This window comes from Oncorhynchus gorbuscha, linkage group LG02 (genome assembly GCF_021184085.1).
Source record: "Oncorhynchus gorbuscha isolate QuinsamMale2020 ecotype Even-year linkage group LG02, OgorEven_v1.0, whole genome shotgun sequence".
Lineage (NCBI taxonomy): Eukaryota > Metazoa > Chordata > Actinopteri > Salmoniformes > Salmonidae > Oncorhynchus > Oncorhynchus gorbuscha.
In genome coordinates this window covers 14,004,245-14,024,866 of record NC_060174.1, presented here as the reverse complement: position 1 = coordinate 14,024,866, position 20,622 = coordinate 14,004,245, and the positions used below count along the sequence as shown (strand labels likewise).

Sequence of the window (20,622 nt, the reverse complement as noted above, 5' to 3'; positions counted from 1 at the left end):
CAAGACTCGAGAAGTTACATACTTATCAAGGTTTCCAAAAGAAAAATACATTTGAACCTCTACAGGATCGGTAGGTCCTCCACGAGACGGTTGAGCTAACATAGGCTAATTTGATTAGCATGAGGTTGTAAGTAACAAGAACATTTCCCAGGACATAGACATATCCGATATTGGCAGAAAGCTTAAATTCTTGTTAATCTAACCGCACTGTCCAATTTACAGTAGCTATTACAGTGATATAATACCATGCTATTGTTTGAGGAGAGTGCACAGTTATATTTAGGCACATATGGGCAGTCTCAATCACTAGATCAGTCTAAAACATCGCACACACACCACTGCTGCCATCTACATTTACATTACATTTAAGTCATTTAGCAGACGCTCTTATCCAGAGCTACTTACAAATCTAGTGACCAAAATAAAAATAACACCTCCCCCTAGAGGCCAAGACATAAAAACAGCAAGGTTCCATGATATCACCATGCGGAATTTAGAAATATTTGTAACATTAATTACAATAACTACAGTAGGTACATCAAACCTACATCAAAGTACATTAAACCTCCCAAAATGTATTTTCCATGATCAGTATTTCCTTTTTCAGTCTTTTTCCCTTGAGGTAATGGATTCAACTGTTCAACACTTACAGCCAAATGTTTAATAACCCCGGGTATTCCTAGAACACATTCTGGAAAGTCTATAGATAGTGGTCATTTTATTAGGTACAAACCCCCTTTGCATCTGGAACAGCGTGAATTCAAAACTGTTGATGAAACTGGGGAAGGTGATAGACTGTTCAAGTTCTTAAGTCCAGTTGGAGTTTATTACAGTCAGTAAAAGCTGAGTGTTGGAATTATAATAAAAAAACAGTTTTGTAGACCATCACAGACTGTGTTGTCATTTTGCACATTCTAAAGTTCAAACAAACAGTAACAGAATACCTGAATACTTCTCCGCATGCTTTAGTGCCTAGTAAGCCAAGACCGCTGGACTTGCTGTATGTAGGAGCAATGTATTTTTGTGAATCAGGGTGGTGAACCTAATAAAGTGGCAACTGAGTGTAGAGCCTGGTTGAAGTCCTAGTTTTAATGGTTAGTGCCAGTAGATTGCAGAGGTGTTCACATACAGTTCAGAGGCAAATCATAATCAAACATGTACTTCTTATATTAGTGATTTTTGTTGTTATCCACCCTCTGATATCTTTCAATACCCATGCTAATATATATACATTTTTACATATATATACAGTAAAAATGTATGTTATGGTTCACTCTTAGTTTTCCTTATCTCCGCCTTGGAATGTCCATGTTGATCCTCTTGGTTCTCTTGATCCATCCACCTATCTTCTTTGTTAGTCAGGCCTGACCCCTTCATCCCGTAGTTTCTTCCTGTAATCTAATTTAATATGAATGAAGATGCAGAATCTTCTGCCGGGTCCCTTCTAATAGGGTATAACAGACTCGTTAGAACTTTGACCACACGCCCTCTAGACGTACTACATGCCCTCTATCAAATCAAAACTGATTTTTTTCCCACAAAAAAGGTTGTAAAAGTATGCTAGACATGTATAGAATAAATCATACCTAGTTTGATGTTTCTGTGACAAACAGTGAATTAGTTATTGATTTATACCGCTTTAAAATGGCATTTTATAGATTTGATGTATTTCTATCAAGTCAACACTGGCATTTCTACTCAAAACAAAGGTCGTAAAAGTATACTAGACATTTATAGAATATATCATATCTAGCTTGATGATTCTGCGACAACCAGCTTTACCTCGGTAGCTAACGATACCTAGCACACCCGTAGACAGTGTACTTCTTTCCTGCAGTTCTGTTAACCACGAGGGCAGGTGATCGGCAGCCCGGAGCGAAGGACACTACTAATTTGTTAGCTAGCTAGGACTCCGGTAGACCATGTCTTTCGCCACTGGAAACACTCAGATAATAGTTTTATTTCCCTTTTGACACACATTTTAATCGCATAGACAATCAGGGGAAATCCCGAATATCAAGTATCACACAAGTTGGAAGATGGCGTGCTCGGAACCAATGGGATGGATGCTCGATAGGGGGCGTTTCTGTAGATACATAAATAAACTACATGTAAGGGACGCCCCGATTTACGGGCCGCAATCACACACCATGTATATTTATGATACATGGAACGTTCCCACATTGGTTTAGAAAGTATGTTGTGCGAGGTGGATAGCTTTAACAAAGGCGTCATGGACCGAATGGATAACTATAAACAACTTATTTTTGGAGCAAAGCCGAAATGGACAGTGATTCTGACAGTCACTGCATGCGGTGCAAGTGCCTTGGTCCTTTTGTTGAAATGGTTCCGACACCAACAGTCGTGGAAGAAAATTCAGAAGGCAAAAGTGCGAAGAGAAAAGTCGCTGCAACGAGCAGAGCATGCTGTCTGTCAGTTCAACGAGTCGGTAAATTTGACTTTAGTTTCGCAAAAATTTGCTGAATCCGAGGGTGGATTCTGCCTCTATGAATAGGCTAAGCGAAAGCTAGCTAACAACGCATGAACATTCAACACGGCTTAGTCAGACACAGCTGTGACTAGAACTTGCTGTCAGACACTCTAGTACTAGATCACAACTGATCAATTTCATGTCAAACTCACTCCAAGTTCAAACCAGTTTTCACTTAGCCATGCATGCATCAAGTGAAAGGAGGAGTAGGGGGTATTCAGAGGACCCCATACACGACTAGCCCACTGACTGAGATAACATAACATGACATTTCATTTTTATTTTCAGAAAGTGTAGTTAGAGACATCTGGTGGTATAGGCCTACCCAATGTTCATACTCTCCTTCCTTGAATCCCATGTCAGCACCCTGAAACAGACACCTCTCTCATCATCTCACTGTCCCTGGCTGAGCTGTCCAAACAACTGAAGGACGGAACACTAACTCCACAAGCTGTGTTCCACTCATACATGGAAAAGGTAATGCACAATTCAATCAACACCCACAGTATTCACATATAGCTTATACCAGCTATTTCTAATGTGCATGTTGTGGATTTTGTGGACATTTTTCCCCAATAGTTTTGTTTTTATTGCAAGCATTTGATCTAGTTTTGATCCCTAAGTCGGTGATCTTTGACGGGTCATATCCTACTCAAACCATTAACTGACTTTAATGTATTTAAATCGATTGTCACAGCTGACAGCCTTGAAGGTCTATATGTTTACACTGAGCGTACAAAACATTAGGAACACCTTCCTAAAGTCGAGTTGTACCCCCTTTTGCACTCAGAACAGCCTCATTTTGTCAGGGCATGGACTCTACAATGTGTCAAAAGTGTTTCCGCAGGGATGCTGGCCCATGTTGGCTGGATGTCCTTTGAGTGGGGGACCTTTCTTGATACACATTGGAAACTGTTGATTGTGAAAGCCCCAGCAGTGTTGCAGTTCTGTACACAAACTGGTTTGCCTGGTACCTACTACCATACCCATTCAAAGGCACTTAAATATTTTGTCTTGCCCATTCACCCTTTGAATGGCACACATACACAATCCATGTCTCAATTGTCTCTATGCTTAAAAATCCTTCGTTAAACTGTCTCCTCCCCTTTATCTACACTGATTGAAGTGGATTTAACAAGGGACATCAATAAGGGATCATAGCTTTCACCTGGTCAGTCTGTCATGGACAGATCAGGTGTCCTTAATGTATTGTACATAGTGTATGATGACATGCCTGGATCATTTGTGCAGTGTTCACAAAACAATTGCTGCTGTATTGTATAAAAGAATGCATGTTGTTGTATTGAAGGCCTATCACCTATTAGGCAACATTTATTGTGGGGCGTGGTAATCAATCTAGCCTGGTCCCAGATCTGTTTGGGATCTGTTTGTGCTCTTGTTACCATGACCATAGGAGTTGACAACACAAACAGATCTGGGACCATGCTACTAGGCCTATCAATCTACCAAAGCAGTCCCATTGATTTATCCCATGCTGTTTCCCCACAGACCTTGGAGGTGAATAGGAGACTGAACTGTTGCACTGAGGTCCTGCTGGAAAGTTGGGATCAGCTGGAGGATGTTGACTCTCACAAGGATGGTCTCCTTTATGGGGTCCCTGTCAGCATCAAGGAAAATATTGGATACAAGGTAGTGTTGATTAGGTGTTTCATTGCCCTTTTCCCCTGTACCTAGTTCTGGACTAAAACACTTTTAAATGGAGATTCTCCATAGAGTATGCTTTTTAGGACAAGGCTTAATCTGTGTGCAGGAAGCTGCTCCACAGTAGGCCTGTCTGTAACATGTTTGTTTGCTTCGAGTTGACTCTCATGACATAAGCCCAACCGGTAACATGGATCTGGGTTCAGAGATTGTGCTTCTATACTGAAAAAATATATAAATGCAACATGTAAAGTGTTGGTGCCATGTTTCATGAGCTGAAATAAGATATTGCATACATTTTCCATATGAACAAAACGCACATTTCTCTCAGTTTGTGTACAAATGTGTTTACATCCCTGTTAGTGAACATTTATTTTATGCCAAAATAATCCATCCACCTGACAGGTGTGGCCTATCAAGAAGCTGATTTAACAGCATGATCATTACACAGGTGCACCTTGTGCTGGGGACAAAAGGCTATTCTAAAATGTGCAGTTGTCACATAACACAAGGCCACAGATGCTTTGAGGGAAGGTGTATTTGGCATGCTGACTGCAGGAATGTCCACCAGAGTTGTTGTCAGAGAATTGAATGTTAATTTCTCTACCATAAGCCGCCTCCAACGTCATTTTAAAGAATTTGTCAGGACGTCCAACCGGCCTCACAACCGCAGACCACATGTAACCACACCAGCCCAGGACCTCCACGTCCGGCTTCTTCACCTGCGGGATCATCTGAGACCAGCCACCTGGACAGCTGATGAAACTGAGGAGTATTTATGTCTGTAATAAAGCCTTTTGTAGGGAAAAACTCATTCTGATTGGCTGTGCCTGGCTCCCCATTGGGTGGGCCTATGTCCTCCCTGCGCCCCTTTCCAGTCATGTGAAATCCATAGATTAGGGCCTATTTAATTAAATTGACTGATTTCCTTATATGAACTGTAACTCAGTAAAATCATTGAAATTGTTTCATGTTGCGTTAATATTTTTGTTCAGTATAGTTGAATCTCGCGTGACAATAGCCCTACCGGTAACATGGTTCAGAGATGTGCACGTCTACTGAAATAATATATTTTTACATGAATGATTTCCTTGTTTTAGTTTTTCCTCTTGTTTTTGTGTTTAGGGTCATGACTCTACGTGTGGCGTAATCTGTAAATTGGACCTGCCTGCCACAGGGGACAGTGTGCTAGTTGAAGTGCTGAAGAGACAAGGCGCCATTCCCTTCGTCAAGACCAACGTGCCCCAAGGCCTGCAAAAGTATATAGTTATTTTAGTGAATGCAACAAATGAGTTTCAGAATATTATTTGGATACCAAACAATGTCAACTGGTGACTGATCGCCACATGCACTTAAACTACATTGACACACTGTAGTAGGTGAGACGTGCACCACAGTAAGCCATGTAATTTAGTGCAAGAGCTTTGACTTGAGTAATGTGATTGAGGAATGTATGGACGTGGTCCTCGTCGAAGCCCTAAGACCAGGCTAGTCCGCACCCAGAGTAAAGCTGGTTGGTCATACCATGTGTCATGTTAGCAAGCAGTCCTTTAAACATGTTTATTGTCCTCATTTCCAGCTTTGACTGTGGTAACCCTATCTATGGGCTGACTCTGAACCCCCACAACCCCCAGAAGACGTCAGGGGGCTCGTCTGGTGGGGAAGGGGCGCTGATCGGAGGAGGGGGCTCGGTTCTGGGCTTAGGGTCCGACATCGGGGGCAGCATCCGCATCCCATCATCCTTCTGTGGCATCTGTGGCTTCAAGCCCACGGCCAACAGGCTGAGGTGGGTGGGTGTGTTATTGGGTCTGTTACTCTTAGTATGTCTGTCAGTGTTCCTTCGTGTTTTTATCAAATGTATCTGTCAGTGTGTGTTAGTGAAACTGTGTGCCTCATGGTGACTCAGCCTAACATGTTATCATTTACAATGCTCTTAACCTTGAGCACAGTTCAAAGAAAGAGTACGTCACAAGACTCCCAGGCTTGGTTAGATATTGACTGACTTTCTTTGTTCCTTTTTGTTTTTGTTTTTTAGTTTGCGAGGTGCTAGCTCCTGTATCCGGGGCCAAAAGTCCGGTACGGCTCAAATATGTCACTTTTATCCCTGCTCATGCATAGTAAATAAATGGATAACATTTTACTTGACCCTTCTGTCAGTCCTTCATAAGGTCTACAAAAAAAGCATTTCCAAAAGAAAAGTGAGCACTGCTTTGATTCTGTGGAACATATAGTAATTATTTCAAAAGGGTGCTTAATGCAATATATACAGTAACTCTGGTATAGTAACGACATGGTAACTAATGGTTTTGTTAGCTTTCAGTGACTGACTTTCCACTGTCACGATAACACATGTGGTTTGTGTTGTGCTTGTTCTAGTGCTGTCGTCCCTTGGGCCCATGGCAAGAGACGTAGACAGCCTGGCTCTCTGTATGCAGGCTCTGCTCTGTGACCACATGTTCAGACTGGACCCCACGGTACCACCCATCCCATTCAACCAACAGGTGGGTTCTCTATCATAGGGAGAAGTTGCCCCCCCCCCAGATGCTGGTCTTGGGTCAGTTTTGCACTTCCCCCATTAATGGTTAAGATTGTGGGAGATGATCTGTACTTAGGCTCCAGGGTGAAGTTTCTCTTATCATAGAATATGTATCATTAGCTAGGTTTCCATCCAATTGGTGACAGCTTTTCATGTGAATTGTGTAAAATCTGTATAAAAACAAAACATTTTCCCCACCAGGGATTTGTTTACATCAAAAATGACTTGTTGTGGATAAAAGGCTGTGTGTGGTGACGTAGTGCACATAACTACCTTTTGCAGTTAAATTCCCATGTACTGAAAAAAACACGTTTTATTTAACCTGTATTTAACTAGGCAAGTCAGTTAAGACATTTTATTTTTTATTTACAATGACCAAATACCAAAACATAAAGAGAGACCTAAGGCAGCAACACATTACAACACAGCATGGTAGCAACACAAAACAGGGTACAAACATTATTGGGCACAGACAACAGCACAAAGGGCAAGAAGGTAGAGACAACAATACATCACACAAAGCAGCCACAACTTAATAAGTTTCCATGATTGAGTCTTTGAATGAAGAGATTGAGATAAAACTGTCCAGTTTGAGTGTTTGTTGCAGCTTATTCCAGTCGCTAGCTGCAGTGAACTGAAAAGAGGAGCGACCCAGGGATGTGTGTGCTTTGGGGACCTTTAGCAGAAAGTGACTGGATAACGGGTGTTGTATGTGGAGGATGAGGACTGCAGTAGATACAGACACCTTAGCCGAATACATTTAAACTCAGTTTTTCACAATTCCTGACATTTAATCAGAGTAAAAAATCCCTGTCTTAGGTCAGTTAGGATCACCACTTTATTTTAAGAATGTGAAATGTCAAAATAATAATAGTGATTTATTGAAGCTTTTATTTCTTTCCTCACATTCCCAGTGGGTCAGAAGGTTACATGCACTCAATCAGTAGCATTGCCTTTAAATTGTTTAACTTGGGTAAAATGTTTTGGGTAGCCTTCCACAAGCTTCCCACATTAAGTTGGGTGAATTCTGGCCCATTCCTCCTGACAGAGCTGGTGTAACTGAGTCAGGTTTGTAGGCCTCGTCGCTCGCACACGCTTTTTCAGTTCTGCCCACACATTTTCCATAAGATTGAGGTCAGGGCTTTGTGATGGCCACTCCAATACCTTGACTTTGTCCTTAAGCAATTGTTCCAAAACTTTGGAAGTATACTTGGTCATTGTCCATTTGGAAGACCCATTTGCGACCAAGCTTTAACTTCCTGACTGATGTCTTGAGATGCTGCTTCAACATATCCACATAACTTTCCTACCTCATGATGCCATCTATTTTGTGAAGTGCACCAGTCCCTCCTGCAGCAAAGCACCCCCACAACATGATGCTGCCACCCCTGTGCTTTCCGGTTGGGATGGTGTACTTCGGCTTGCAAGCCTCCCCCTTTTTCCTCCAAACATAACGATGGTCATTATGGCCAAACAGTTCTATTTTTGTTTCATCAGACCAGAGGACATTTCTCCAAAAAGTATGATCTTTGTCCCCATGTGCAGTTAAACTGTAGTCTGGCTTTTTTTATGGTGGTTTTGGAGGAGTGGCTTCTTCCTTGCTGAGCAGCCTTTCAGGTTATGCTGATATAAGATTAGTTTTACTGTGGATATAGATACTTTTGTACCTGTTTCCTCCAGCATCTTCACAAGGTCCTTTGCTGTTTTCCTGGGATTGATTTAGACTTTTCGCACCGAAGTGTGTTCATCTCTAGGAGACAGAATGCGTCTCCTTTCTGAGCGGTATGACGGCTGCGTGGTCCCATGGTGTTTATACTTGCGTACTATTGTTTGTACAGATGAATGTGGTACCTTCAGGCGTTTGGAAAATGCTCCCAAGGAAGACTCAGACTTCTACAGGTTCTTGGCTGATTTCTTTTAATTTTCCCATGATGTCAAGCAAAGAGACACTGCCTTTGAAGGTTGGCCTTGAAATACATCCACAGGTTCACCTCCAATTGACTCAAATGTCAATTAGCCTATCAGAAGCTTCTAAAGCCATGACACCATTTTCTGGAATTTTCCAAGCTGTTTAAAGGCACAGTCAACTTAGTGTATGTAAACTTCTTACTCCAACTGTATCTCAGATAGGGGGGAGTGAGGCCTAAGAGGGTTTAATATATATATATATATAAGCATCAACCACTAGGTATTGTGACAGGTATACAGAGATGACCAGTTTACAGATGAGTATAGTGTGCAGTGATGTGTCCTAGGAGCATTGGTGGCAAATCTGATGACCAAATGGTAAAGAACATCTCTTTGTTCGAATGCACCTTTAACTGCTGATCTATAAGTCTCCGTAATCTAACATGGGTAGGATGGTCATCTGGATCAGGGTTAGTTCGGCAGCTGGGGTGAAAGAGGAGCAATTATGATAGAGGAAACCAAGTCTAGATTTAACTCTCGCATGCAGCTTTGATATGTGCTGAGAGGACAGTGTATCATCTAGCCATACTCCCAAGTACTTGTATGAGGTGACTACCTCAAGCTCTGACCCCTCGGCTGTAGTAATTAGATGGGGGCATTCTTCTTATCAAACCACATGACCTTTGTTTTGGAGGTGTTCAGAACCCGGGTAAGTAGAGAAAGCTTGTTGTAGAGCATTTAACACAAAATCCGGGGAGGAGCCTGCTGAGTATAAGACTGTATAATCTATGTTGTTGATGTAAATTGAGGGTGGGGCCTAGGATTGAAATTTGGGGTACACCCTTGGTGACAGGCAGTGGCTGAGACAGCAGATTTTCTGATTTTATACACTGCACTCCGAGAGAGGTAGTTAGCAAACCAGGGCAAAGACCCCTCAGACACCAGTACTCCTTAGCCGGCCCACAAGAATGGCAGGGTCTACCGTATCAAAAGCTTTGGCCAAGTCAATAAAAATAGTATCACAACATTGCTTAGAATCAAGTGCGGAGGTGACATAATTGAGGACCTTTAAGGTTGCAGTGACACATCCATAACCTTAACGGAAACCAGATTGCATACCAGAGAGAATATTATAGACAAGAAAGCCAGTCAGTTGATTGACAAGTTTTTCCACCACTTTTGATAAACAGGGCAAAATAGGTAGGCCTATAAAATTTAGGATCAGCTTGATCTCACCCTTTTAAATAAATGATGAATGGTGGCTGCCTTCCAAGCAAATAGGAACCTCCCCAGAAAGGAGACAGGCTAGTCGATGATAGGGGCAGCAACCTTAAAGAAGAAATGGTCTAAACCATCTAAAGTTTCAGGAGCTCCTTTAGCACCTCGGACTCAGTGACTGCCTGCAGGGAGAAACTTTGTAGCGGGGTAGGGGAAAAAGAGGGAGACGCAGCTGTGAGGAGGAGGGTTTATTCTCCAGGTCTTTAACAGGCTTGGTGCTGATGGCGGACCATAGCACCTAGCAACAGTCAACAAAGAGTTATTTGAAAGTTGAATGCTTAAACCAGAAAAGTGAGACTGAGCTCATGACCTTCTGCCAGACCTCTTAGTCAAACAGCTCTTATTCTCTCCTCCTTCACAGTAGAAGCCTGAAACAAGGTTCTAAAGACTGTTGACATCTAGTGGAAGCATTGGGAAGTGCAATCGGACCAAATTTACACTATCTTGGATAGGCAAAGAGTTGAAAAACTACAAACCTCATATTTACCACTTCCTAGTTGGATTTTTTTCTCAGGTTTTTGCCTGCCATATGAGTTCTGTTATACTCACAGACATAATTCAAACAGTTTTAGAAAATGTACTAATAATATGCATATCTTAGCTTCTGGGCTTGAGGCCGGTTGGATGTACTGCCAAATTCTCCAAAATGACGGAGGTGGCTTATTGTAGAGAAATGAGCATTCAATTATATGGCAACAGCTGTGGAGGACATTCTGCAGTCAGCATGCCAATTGCTCGCTCCTTCAACTTCTGATGTCTTTCATTGTGTTGTGTGCATAGGGCTGTTGCGGTGACCGAATTACCGCCACACTGGCGGTCACTAGTCATGAAGGCAGTCAAATTCCATGTGACTGTTTAGTCACGGTAATTAGGCTTCTCCAAGCTCTGATGCTGCTGATGAGATTAGTAGCCTGGTACTTGGCACCCTATTGTCCCTCTACTCACTGTGACATCAATGCAATGCATTGTGCATCAATGCATAATGTGAAGAAATAGCCTAATAGTTTATCAATATTTTAAAGCTGTGTTCTAATCTGTTGTCAGCCACATTGTTTAAAAAAAGTGTTGGTTGTATTAATTTGGGATATATCGCATGACACAACTGTCCCAGACTATGTTGGGAATATTTATTTCTCGCACAGAATAGAATAGGTCAACTTTTGTAGCATGGGGGATAGTAGATTGACAGAGGCTAGTGCTTCTGCTGTTCGTTAGGCCGACTCGTCTTGTTGGCTGACGAAAAGTAAATGTTGGCTGACGAAAAGTAAATGTGGACTGTTCTTCCAATATCTTCAATATGCACCTTGGAATTGCACGCAGATGCACGCAGTTGCCTCCCTGATGTGTCTGTCTTCACTTGTAGCCTGTGAGAAACACCTGATCGTGTGAGTGAGATGAGAGGTGCTTCGGAGCAGGCAGCATTTAGGGAGAAGGGCTGCAAAAATATATTTTAGGGATGTATTATGGCCACACAAAGGGGATGCCACTGGGAAATTTGAGTGCACTCCATCGTTTTGAGAAAATATCCTTTCTATTTTATTCAGCTTTGTTCACTTGTATTCTTCATTATATAAAATAATGCCACGGAATACTAAGCAAATCTTGTCTGCTAAATGAACTAGTGTTAGCCCATAGCTAGATCAGGACCAAACGTAAGGACAACTCACAGTAAGCCATTCTGTTCTTCTGAAGTAGACTATATTTTCTTCACATCATGCTTCTTTAGACCTGTCTAAAATAATGGATGGATGTGTGGAAGCCAGGATATGTTAAATGTGTTTGCTAATTAACCGTCAATTACAGTGAGACCGACACTTATTTGCTCGACAATCACTGGGTGACAATTTCGTCCCCCCCCCACAGCCCTATGTGTGACAACTGCACATTTTTAGTGTCCTTTTATTGTTCTCAGCACACGGTTCACCTGTGTAATTATCATGCTGTTTAATCACCTTCTTGTTTTGCCACACCTGTCAGGTGGATGTATTATCTTGGCAAAGGATAAATGTTGATTACAGGAATATAAACTAATATGTGCACAACTTTTGTTTGGTGCTTATGGAACATTTCTGTTATCTTTTATTTTAGCACATGAAACATGGGACCAGCAATTTACATGTTGCGTTTATATAGTATATATTACGATTATATTTTTGTTCAGTAAATATTACTATTATATTTCTATTCAGTATATATTACTATTATATTTCTATTCAGTATATATTACTATTATATTTCTATTCAGTATATATTACTATTATATTTTGTGATAGCAGATGGAAAATCTTTCTATGTTCTTCCTCTGTTCTCTTCCAGGTATACCAGAGCTCCAAGCCCCTGAGGATCGGTTACTATGAGAATGACGGCTATGCCATGCCCTCTCCAAGCATGGGCCGAGCCCTGAGGGAGACCAAGGCCCTGCTGGAGAAAGCAGGGCACACGGTGAGTACCCCTCAGCCCCAGTCTGATCTATTTGTGATAATCCAGATCAGAGCTTGGTTGAACACTTATCAGACAGTGTTGACTTGGACTGCTGAATGACAGAAACATAAAAATAAGCATAATTAGTTTGATCTATGACTAATGATATGTAATTGCAAATTGCATTCCTTTCTCTCCCCCCATCTCTCTCGCTCCCCTCTCTCTAGTTGGTTTCCTTCAGTCCCCCAAGGCTGATCTATGCCATGCATGAGCTGGTTGTCAGGGGTCTCTTAGGCGACGGATGCACTACCTTGCTTAGTCACCTGTGAGTCAAATTTCCCTGGGTTGTGTTCAGTAAGGCACACCGTAGCAAAATATTTAGAAACGGAAAAACAAAAATGTGTGTTTCTCATTAGACAAGTCCATATTGGTTGCCTCCGGAGTAGCGCAGCGGTCTAAGGCACTGAGTCTCAGTGCTTGAGGCGTCACTACAGACACTCTGGTTTGAATTCAGGCTGTATTACAACCGTCCGTGATTGGTAGTCCCATAGGGCAGAGCCCAATTGGCCCAGCATCGTCCGGGTTTGGCCGGTGTAGGCAGTCATTGTAAATAGGAATCTGTTCTTAACCGACTTATCTAGTTAAATAAAAAATGTATTGTTCCCTGTTTCAACCTGTTTACTTCCATTTTGGGCCTAATGAACATGAGTAATCCTAGTAATCCCAACGAGTTTAGCAAAACTACCCCAATGAATGTCCCTGGGAGTGAAATGAACTATCCAGTACACTAAAATATGTTGTCAATAAAAGAATCCCGGTTTTTGTGTTTTTTCAGGAAAGGGGGGCCTGTTGACCCATGTCTCAGGGATCAGATTATCCCCTACAGTCTGCCTCGCACTGTGAAGAAAATCCTCTCCATTCTCCTCAAGCCTATAGTAAGTGAAGGGGAAGGTTGGAGAAACCATTCCCCCGCCCAATGACTCCTTCACAGTTCTGCGTCATTGTAATTCCTGTGGAGGAGTGCGTCTTTCTTCTTCATATTCAATTAATGAAACTGTAGCATCAGTGCTTTTGTTTTGATTATATTCCACAGGCATTTTTCAATTCAAAATAGTTTCTGGGGGCTTAAGGAAATTCAGTATAGAGACATAGGGGTCATGCATCCGCCAAATGATGTGCACCTGTCCTCAGGAGTTAACAGGGGTATAAGGGTGTTAAGAGTAGTTTGCATTTGGTCTAAAGTGCTGGAGAATTTGGTCGACTGTGAATATTTCTGACACGTTTTCCTCCCTCAGTTTCCCCGCATTGCTGCCTCTCTGGATAGCCTGCGTGGAGTTGGGTGAGCTGTCTGATCAGCCCTGTTCTCCAGGTTTCTATCAGTAACAGTGTTTATGAAATACAGAAGTAACCATAATGAATTACTCCATTTCCTGTTTCACCAGCTCCGTGCAAGATCTGTGGAGACATCACGCGGATGTGGAAGTAGGTATACATTTGGTAATCAGTGTGGTTCACATGTCAGTCTAGAGGTCAACGAAGTGACCGTTCCATGAGTTATATTTTACAGCGACGGCTGCAGCAGAAGCAAACTCTTTTGTGGGCGACTCTCATGTGTGTGCACAATTATTCTTTGTTTTGATTACATAGGCCATATTAATATTATTTCACAGCTTTTATCTTTGTCTATTAAAAATGATTTTGCATTCGATTGAACAAGTCATAGACAATATTATGTTTGTGTTATATACAGTGCATTCGGGTAAGTATTCAGACCCCTCAACTTTTTCCACACTTTATGTTAGAGCCTTATTCTAAAATGGTTTAAATAATGTTATTTTTCCTTAATCTACATACAATACCCCATAATGACAAAGCAGAAGTACATTTTTGCTAATGTATACATATTTTTTTAAACTACTTATTTACATAAGTATTCAGACCCTTTGCTATGGGACTTTAAATTGAGCTCAGGTGCATCCTGTTTCCATTGATCATCCTTGAGAAGTTTGTACAACTTGATTGGAGTCCACCTGTGGTAAATTCAATTGATTTGACATGATTTGGAAAGGCTCACACCTGTCTATATTATGTCCCACATTTGAAAGTGCATGTCAAAGTATAAAACCAAGCCATGAGGTTGAAGGAATTGTCCGTAGAGCTCAAAGAATTGTGTTGAGGCACAAATCTGGGGAAGAGTACCAAAAAATGTCTGCAGAATTGAAGGTCCCCAAGAACACGATGCCCTCCATTCTTAAATGGAAGAAGTTTAGAACCATCAAGACTTCCTGGAGCTGGCCGCCCGGCCAAACTGAGCAATCGGGGGAGAAAGGCCTTGGTCAGGGAGAATCAAGATTCTCTGGTCTGATGAAACCAAGCTTGATCAATTTGGCCTGAATGCCAAGTGTCACATCTGGAGGAAACCTGGCACCATCCTTATCCTTACGGTGAAGCATGGTGGTGGCAGCATCATGCTGTGGGGATGTTTTTCAAGGACTGGGAAACTAGTCAGGATCGAGGGAAAGATGTACAGAGCAAGACACTTGGCATGAGGATTTTCAGTTTTAGAGGGAAAGGCAAAGAAATGACTGTCCTGGATCCTGGATGAAAACTTGCTCCAGAGCGCTCAGGACCTTAGACTGGGGTGAGGTTCACCTTCCAACAGAACAACGACCCTAAGCACACAGCCAAGACGACACAAATACTGGTACAGAGTTAATGTGTGGGGGCACCGGTTAGTTCAAATCCAATTTTATTTGTCACATACACATGGTTAGCAGATGTTAATGCGAGTGTAGCGAAATGCTTGTCCTTCTATTTCCGACAATGCAGTAATAACCAACAAGTAATCTAACTAACAATTCCAAAACGACTGTCTTATACACACAAGTGTAAGGGGATAAAGAATATGTACATAAAGATATATGAATGAGTGACGGTACAGAGCGGCATAGGCAAGATGCAGTGACGGTAGTTGAGGTAATATGTACACTACTGTTCAAAAGTTTGAAGTCACATTGAAATTTCCTTGTTTTTGAAAGAAAAGAAAGAAAAAAAATGCCGTTAAATAACATCAAATTGATCAGAAATACAGTTGACATTGTTAATCATGTAAATGACTATTGTAGCTGGAAATGTTTTTTTTTTTAATGGAATATCTACATATGCATACAGAGGCCCATTATCAGCTGGCAGCTTCATTAAATAGTACCCGCAAAGCATCAGTCTCAACGTCAACAGTGAATGGGTGACTCTGAGGTGCTGGCCTTCTAGGCATAGTTGCAAAGAAAATGCCATATCTCAGTCTGGCCAATAAAAGGAAAAGATGGGCAAAAGAACACACACTGGACAGAGGAACTCTGCCTAGAAGGCCAGCACCCCGGAGGAGCCTCTTCACTGTTGATGTTGAGACTGGACAGAGGAACTCTGCCTAGAAGGCCAGCATCCCAGAGGAGCCTCTTCACTGTTGAGACTGGACAGAGGAACTTTGCCTAGAAGGCCAGCATCCCAGAGGAGCCTCTTCACTGTTGATGTTGAGGCTGGACAGAGGAACTCTGCCTAGAAGGCCAGCACCCCGGAGGAGCCTCTTCACTGTTGATGTTGAGACTGGACAGAGGAACTCTGCCTAGAAGGCCAGCATCCCAGAGGAGCCTCTTCACTGTTGACGTTGAGACTGGACAGAGGAACTCTGCCTAGAAGGCCAGCATCCCAGAGGAGCCTCTTCACTGTTGACGTTGAGACTGGTGTTTTGCGGGTACTATTTAATGAAGCTGCCAGTTGAGGACTTGTGAGGCGTCTGTTTCCCAAACTAGGTACTAATGTACTTCGTGCACAAATTTGTTTACATCCCTATTAGTGAGCATTTCTCTTTTTCCACGATAATCCATCCACCTGACAGGTGTGACATATCTAGAAGCTGATTAAACTGCAGGATCATTATGCAGGTGCACCTTGTGCTTTGGCCAATAAAAGGCCACTCTAAAATGTGCAGTTTTGTCACACAAACAAATGCCACCAATGTCTCAAGTTTTGAGGATGCATGTAATTGGCTTGTTGGTTCCACCAGTTGTTGTTGTTGCTAGATAATGATCATTTCTGTACCATAAGCTGCTTCCAATGTTTTAGAGAATTTAGCAGTGTTTCCAACCAGCCTCACAACTGCAGACCACATGTATAGCGTTGTGTGCGAGTGGTTTTCTGATGTGAACAGAGTGCTCCATGGTGGGGTTATGGTATGGGCAGGCATAAGCTACGGACGATGAACACAATTGCATTTTATCAATGGCAATTTGAATGCTTAGCAATACCGTGACGAAGTCCTGAGGCCCATTGTCGTGCCATTCGTCCGCCACCATACCCATCATGTTTCAGCATGTTAATGCACGGCACCATGTCGCAAGGATCTGTACACAATTCCTGGAAGCTGAAAATGTCCCAGTTCTTCCATGGCCTGCATACTCACCAGACATGTCACCTGTTGAGCGTGTTTGGGATGCTCTGGATCGACGTGTACGACAGCGTGTTCCAATATCCAGCATCTTCACACAGCCATTGAAGAGGAGTGAGACAACATTCCACAGGCCATAATCAACAGCCTGATCAACTCTTATGTGAAGGAGATGTGTCGCGCTGCATGAGGCAAATGGTGGTTTTCTGATCCATGCCCCTACCTTTTTTATTAAGGTATCTGAGACCAACATGAATATCTGTATTCCGAGTCGTGTGAAATTCAAAGATTAGGGTCTAATGAATTTATTTCAATTGACTGATTTCCTCATATGAACTGTAACTCAGTAAAATATATGCAATTGTTGCGTTTTATATTTCTGTTCTGGAAAACACATCTTGCTTTGGTGAGAAGACTGTGAGTGTCAATGTTCTGAGGGAAATGTTGCTCTCTATCTGTTCTCTAAGGACTACATACATGAGGTGATTGCAGAGTGGAGGAGGTGTGAGCTGGATGTGCTGCTGTGTCCCATGGTTGGTCCAGCCTACATCCATAACTACCCTGGCCAGCTTACCAGTATGTACCCATCTCTCCTCTCTCTGGCCAGCTTACCAGTATGTACCCATCTCTCCTCTCTCTGGCCAGCTTACCAGTATGTACCCATCTCTCCTCTCTCTGTGGCCAGCTTACCAGTCTGTACCCACCTCTCCTCTCTCTGGCAAATTAACACCTTTATGAAATGAGGTTTAGGTTTATCTTTTATAGCATAGAAGTTAACTGTTTTTGCTTAGAGTTGATTTTGTTGTCCAAGGCCACTTGTATAATTTACTTAGGAGTCACTCAAAGATTTACTTAACCTTTGGGGGTTTGAGACTTTTCTTTTGACTTAATCATGCCATATTTTCCAATGCGTAACAAGATAGTGGTGTGATTTAAGTTGTTTCTCCTTCTCTCTTTCCAGGTACACTCACCTACACTATTATCTACAATCTCCTTAACTTCCCTGCTGGGGTGGTTCCTGTCTCCACGGTTACAGCAGAGGATGAGGAAGAACTCAGGCACTACAAGGGAAACTATGGGGACCTCTGGGACAAGCTCTACAAAAAGGTAGTCACAAACTCTTCCTCCTAAAATATTTACAGTACATTTAGCCCTTTCCAAATATATTTACATCTTGACTTGAAGTAGCCATTCTACCCATTGCAGCTGGCACAACCTGTAGCCTAATCACATGATACAACACTATGGTCTCATAATTGTTCATTAATGTATGTATTCATGTAGTTACTAACCTGTGAATCTTAGGCTGCAGTTCCACATTTAACCAGTAGATGGAGGTCCTGGTTGTTGTGTTGCAGAGATCACTGGGCCCATGGTCAAAAAGCATCTCGGAGAAGGAGTGCTGATATAGGATCAGTTTAGCCTTTTAGAATACGAGGAATGGACTGTGGGCAACTTCCTAGATCAGCACTCCTACTCTGATGAAATGATTTATGAGTACGGGCCCTGATCTGCACATCATTGATTGGGACTAATGTGCTTGACATGCTGTGTGTGTCTACAGGCAGTGACTGGTGGAGAGGGGCTTCCTGTGGCCGTCCAGTGTGTGGCCCTGCCCTGGCAGGATGAGCTCTGTCTGCGATTCATGAGAGAGGTTGAGATGCTGGTCAGAGAGGATAAGAAATGAGAGGTCGACAGAGAGGGAGAGATGGTAACGGGGACCTGTTTGATCAAACAGTTAAAACGTTTATGTACATAAATGTTCCTGGGTTTTAGAAGTAGTACAAATTCAATATAACGTTGTTCTTGTGATGCGAGGTAACTTGAGTAGGCCCCCTGGCCCAGGTAAACCTAAATGTCTAAGAAAGCAGATTGGAGTGAAGACTGATCCAAGTGCACTGAGAAACACTAAGGGTTGTTCTTGGCTGCTATCAGCGCACCAGACCTTTAAATAGTAATTTAAGTACATGGGAAGTAATATTTTCCTTACACACTCAAGGAAATTGAAATATTATGTTTACCTCAGTTGATTAACCCCCCCCCACCACTTATAATGTAAGGAAACCCTAATGAAGTAAGACATTACTTGGTATTTGTCAATTATAATCAACATATGCATTCATCATTATATAGGAAAATTAGTTTGACTTCTACCCCTGACTCTACTTATAGCTACTTTATTTAGGAAAAATGTCCTTTCAATGCCTGTGATATGTGGTTGTCCCACCTAGCTATCTTAAGATGGCTGCACTAACTGTAAGTCGCTCTGGATAAGTGTCTGCTAAATGACTAAAATGTAAATGTCTGTTTTTTGTATCTCAAATTAAACAATAATTTAATATAGCCCTCTGTGATGCTGTTCTCGTGTGCAAGCTTTAGGAATGAGCACATTTATCATGTTGAGGTCAAGTGTCTTCCAAACACGGGTCTCTTACCTACAGTGACACCTCTCTCTATCTCTATATATATATATATATATTATTAAAATGGTTCTACTTAAACGCTTGACTTCAAACTATAATCAGGATGATGTCATTGTTTTAATAATGTTAGCTGATTGTAGTTAATGACTTGTGTGTTTTTTAATATAGCTCCTGTAGTGGTTCCCTACTATCATGCTCAGAGGTAGAAGTACCTGCTACCACACCACACATTCTGCTTATAACAAGCCTGTACTGATGATCAACCTATGGTCTGGGCATGGTTGGACAAACACCTTTACGGCATTTACTCAGACTGAATCCTGAGGTACGTTGTCCATCTCAGCAGGACTGAGACTAAGGCTGTTCTGATATGGACACTGTACTACTGGGGGAGTTTTCAAACAAGAGTTAGAGAAAAGTTAGAGCTCAACATTCAACTGTGGCTTCACCTGGCTCCAGACCAAGAAAACACAACATATCAGACCATCTAGCAGGGTCCTCATGTCATGGCCCAGTGGTTAGAGGTCCAAACACCTCATTTACAGAAACCTCAGGCTTATGAAATCAGGTACTTCAAAAGCCATAACAACCCATTCATGATAAAACACGATATCGCACCAACTAAACTAATACGATTCTGTCTTAATGTGCCATTTCAGGGACGAAGAAGCCCTGTGGTCTTTCTAGTGCCGTAGACTCGCAGGTCATGTCTGTCGCAACATGACTCCTGGCTCCTGCATGTTCAAAGTGCTGAGTTCTGCCTCTGAGACCTGAAAGCCACTTCCAAAGGGACATCAGAGTGAGATTGGCAGCTTTTAGGACTTTGGTCCATTTCAACCACCATTACTCTCCAATCAGAAGAGGGAGCATGTGGAGGGAGGAGGAGCAGAATGGGGGAGATTACCAAACAGCTGACACAGGTGTACATGGAGTAGCACAAGTGGCATATGGGAGCTTCAATGCACCAGCCCAGGCACTGTGCTTCTTCTTGCATAGGGGCTGGGATATCTTGAAAGTATTTGCCTGAAAATCTCTCTGTGACGGGATTAGCCGAGAGTTCTGAATGATTTCCTAAGATTCTGTGACTCAACAATTCCGTGATCCAGATTCTAATGGTTTTAAGAGCCACTATTCCAACGTTGAAAAGCTTCCACTCTGGACAAGAGGACACTTATTTATTTCTAAAGTTTGTTCCACTTCCCTTTTTCTGCTGCTTTCAGGCGTTCATCAACACCCCCCCTCTTCTCGTCCTCCTCTCCCTCTCTTCTCACTACCTCACCATCACTTGCACCTCTTGCACAATCTGCTAGGTTTGAGAGTTTTCCCTATCTTCCCTCTGGCGGCATGCTTGGCATGCAGCCCTTTTAGCCAAATTGGTTTACATTGCGGAGATAAATGCTCTGCAAATGCGCTTAAACACATACAGTCAAAAATGCAGACAGTGCGTGTCAGGATTAGC

The 20,622-nt window shown here is 42.3% G+C and overlaps 1 protein-coding gene across 1 annotated transcript; it reads left to right on the top strand.

Moving 5' to 3' along the window:
• Positions 1-2,121: 2,121 nt before the first annotated feature.
• Positions 2,122-19,083, top strand: LOC123997527 (fatty-acid amide hydrolase 1-like). Its single transcript, XM_046301867.1, has 15 exons — positions 2,122-2,449; positions 2,855-2,968; positions 4,001-4,141; positions 5,279-5,412; positions 5,733-5,939; positions 6,189-6,229; positions 6,530-6,654; positions 12,192-12,317; positions 12,524-12,621; positions 13,132-13,231; positions 13,592-13,635; positions 13,739-13,778; positions 17,208-17,316; positions 17,702-17,847; positions 18,305-19,083. Exons 1-15 carry the CDS (start codon positions 2,168-2,170, stop codon positions 18,425-18,427), a joined length of 1,830 nt encoding a protein of 609 aa, XP_046157823.1. The 5' UTR covers positions 2,122-2,167; the 3' UTR covers positions 18,428-19,083.
• The last annotated feature ends 1,539 nt before the right edge of the window (positions 19,084-20,622 follow it).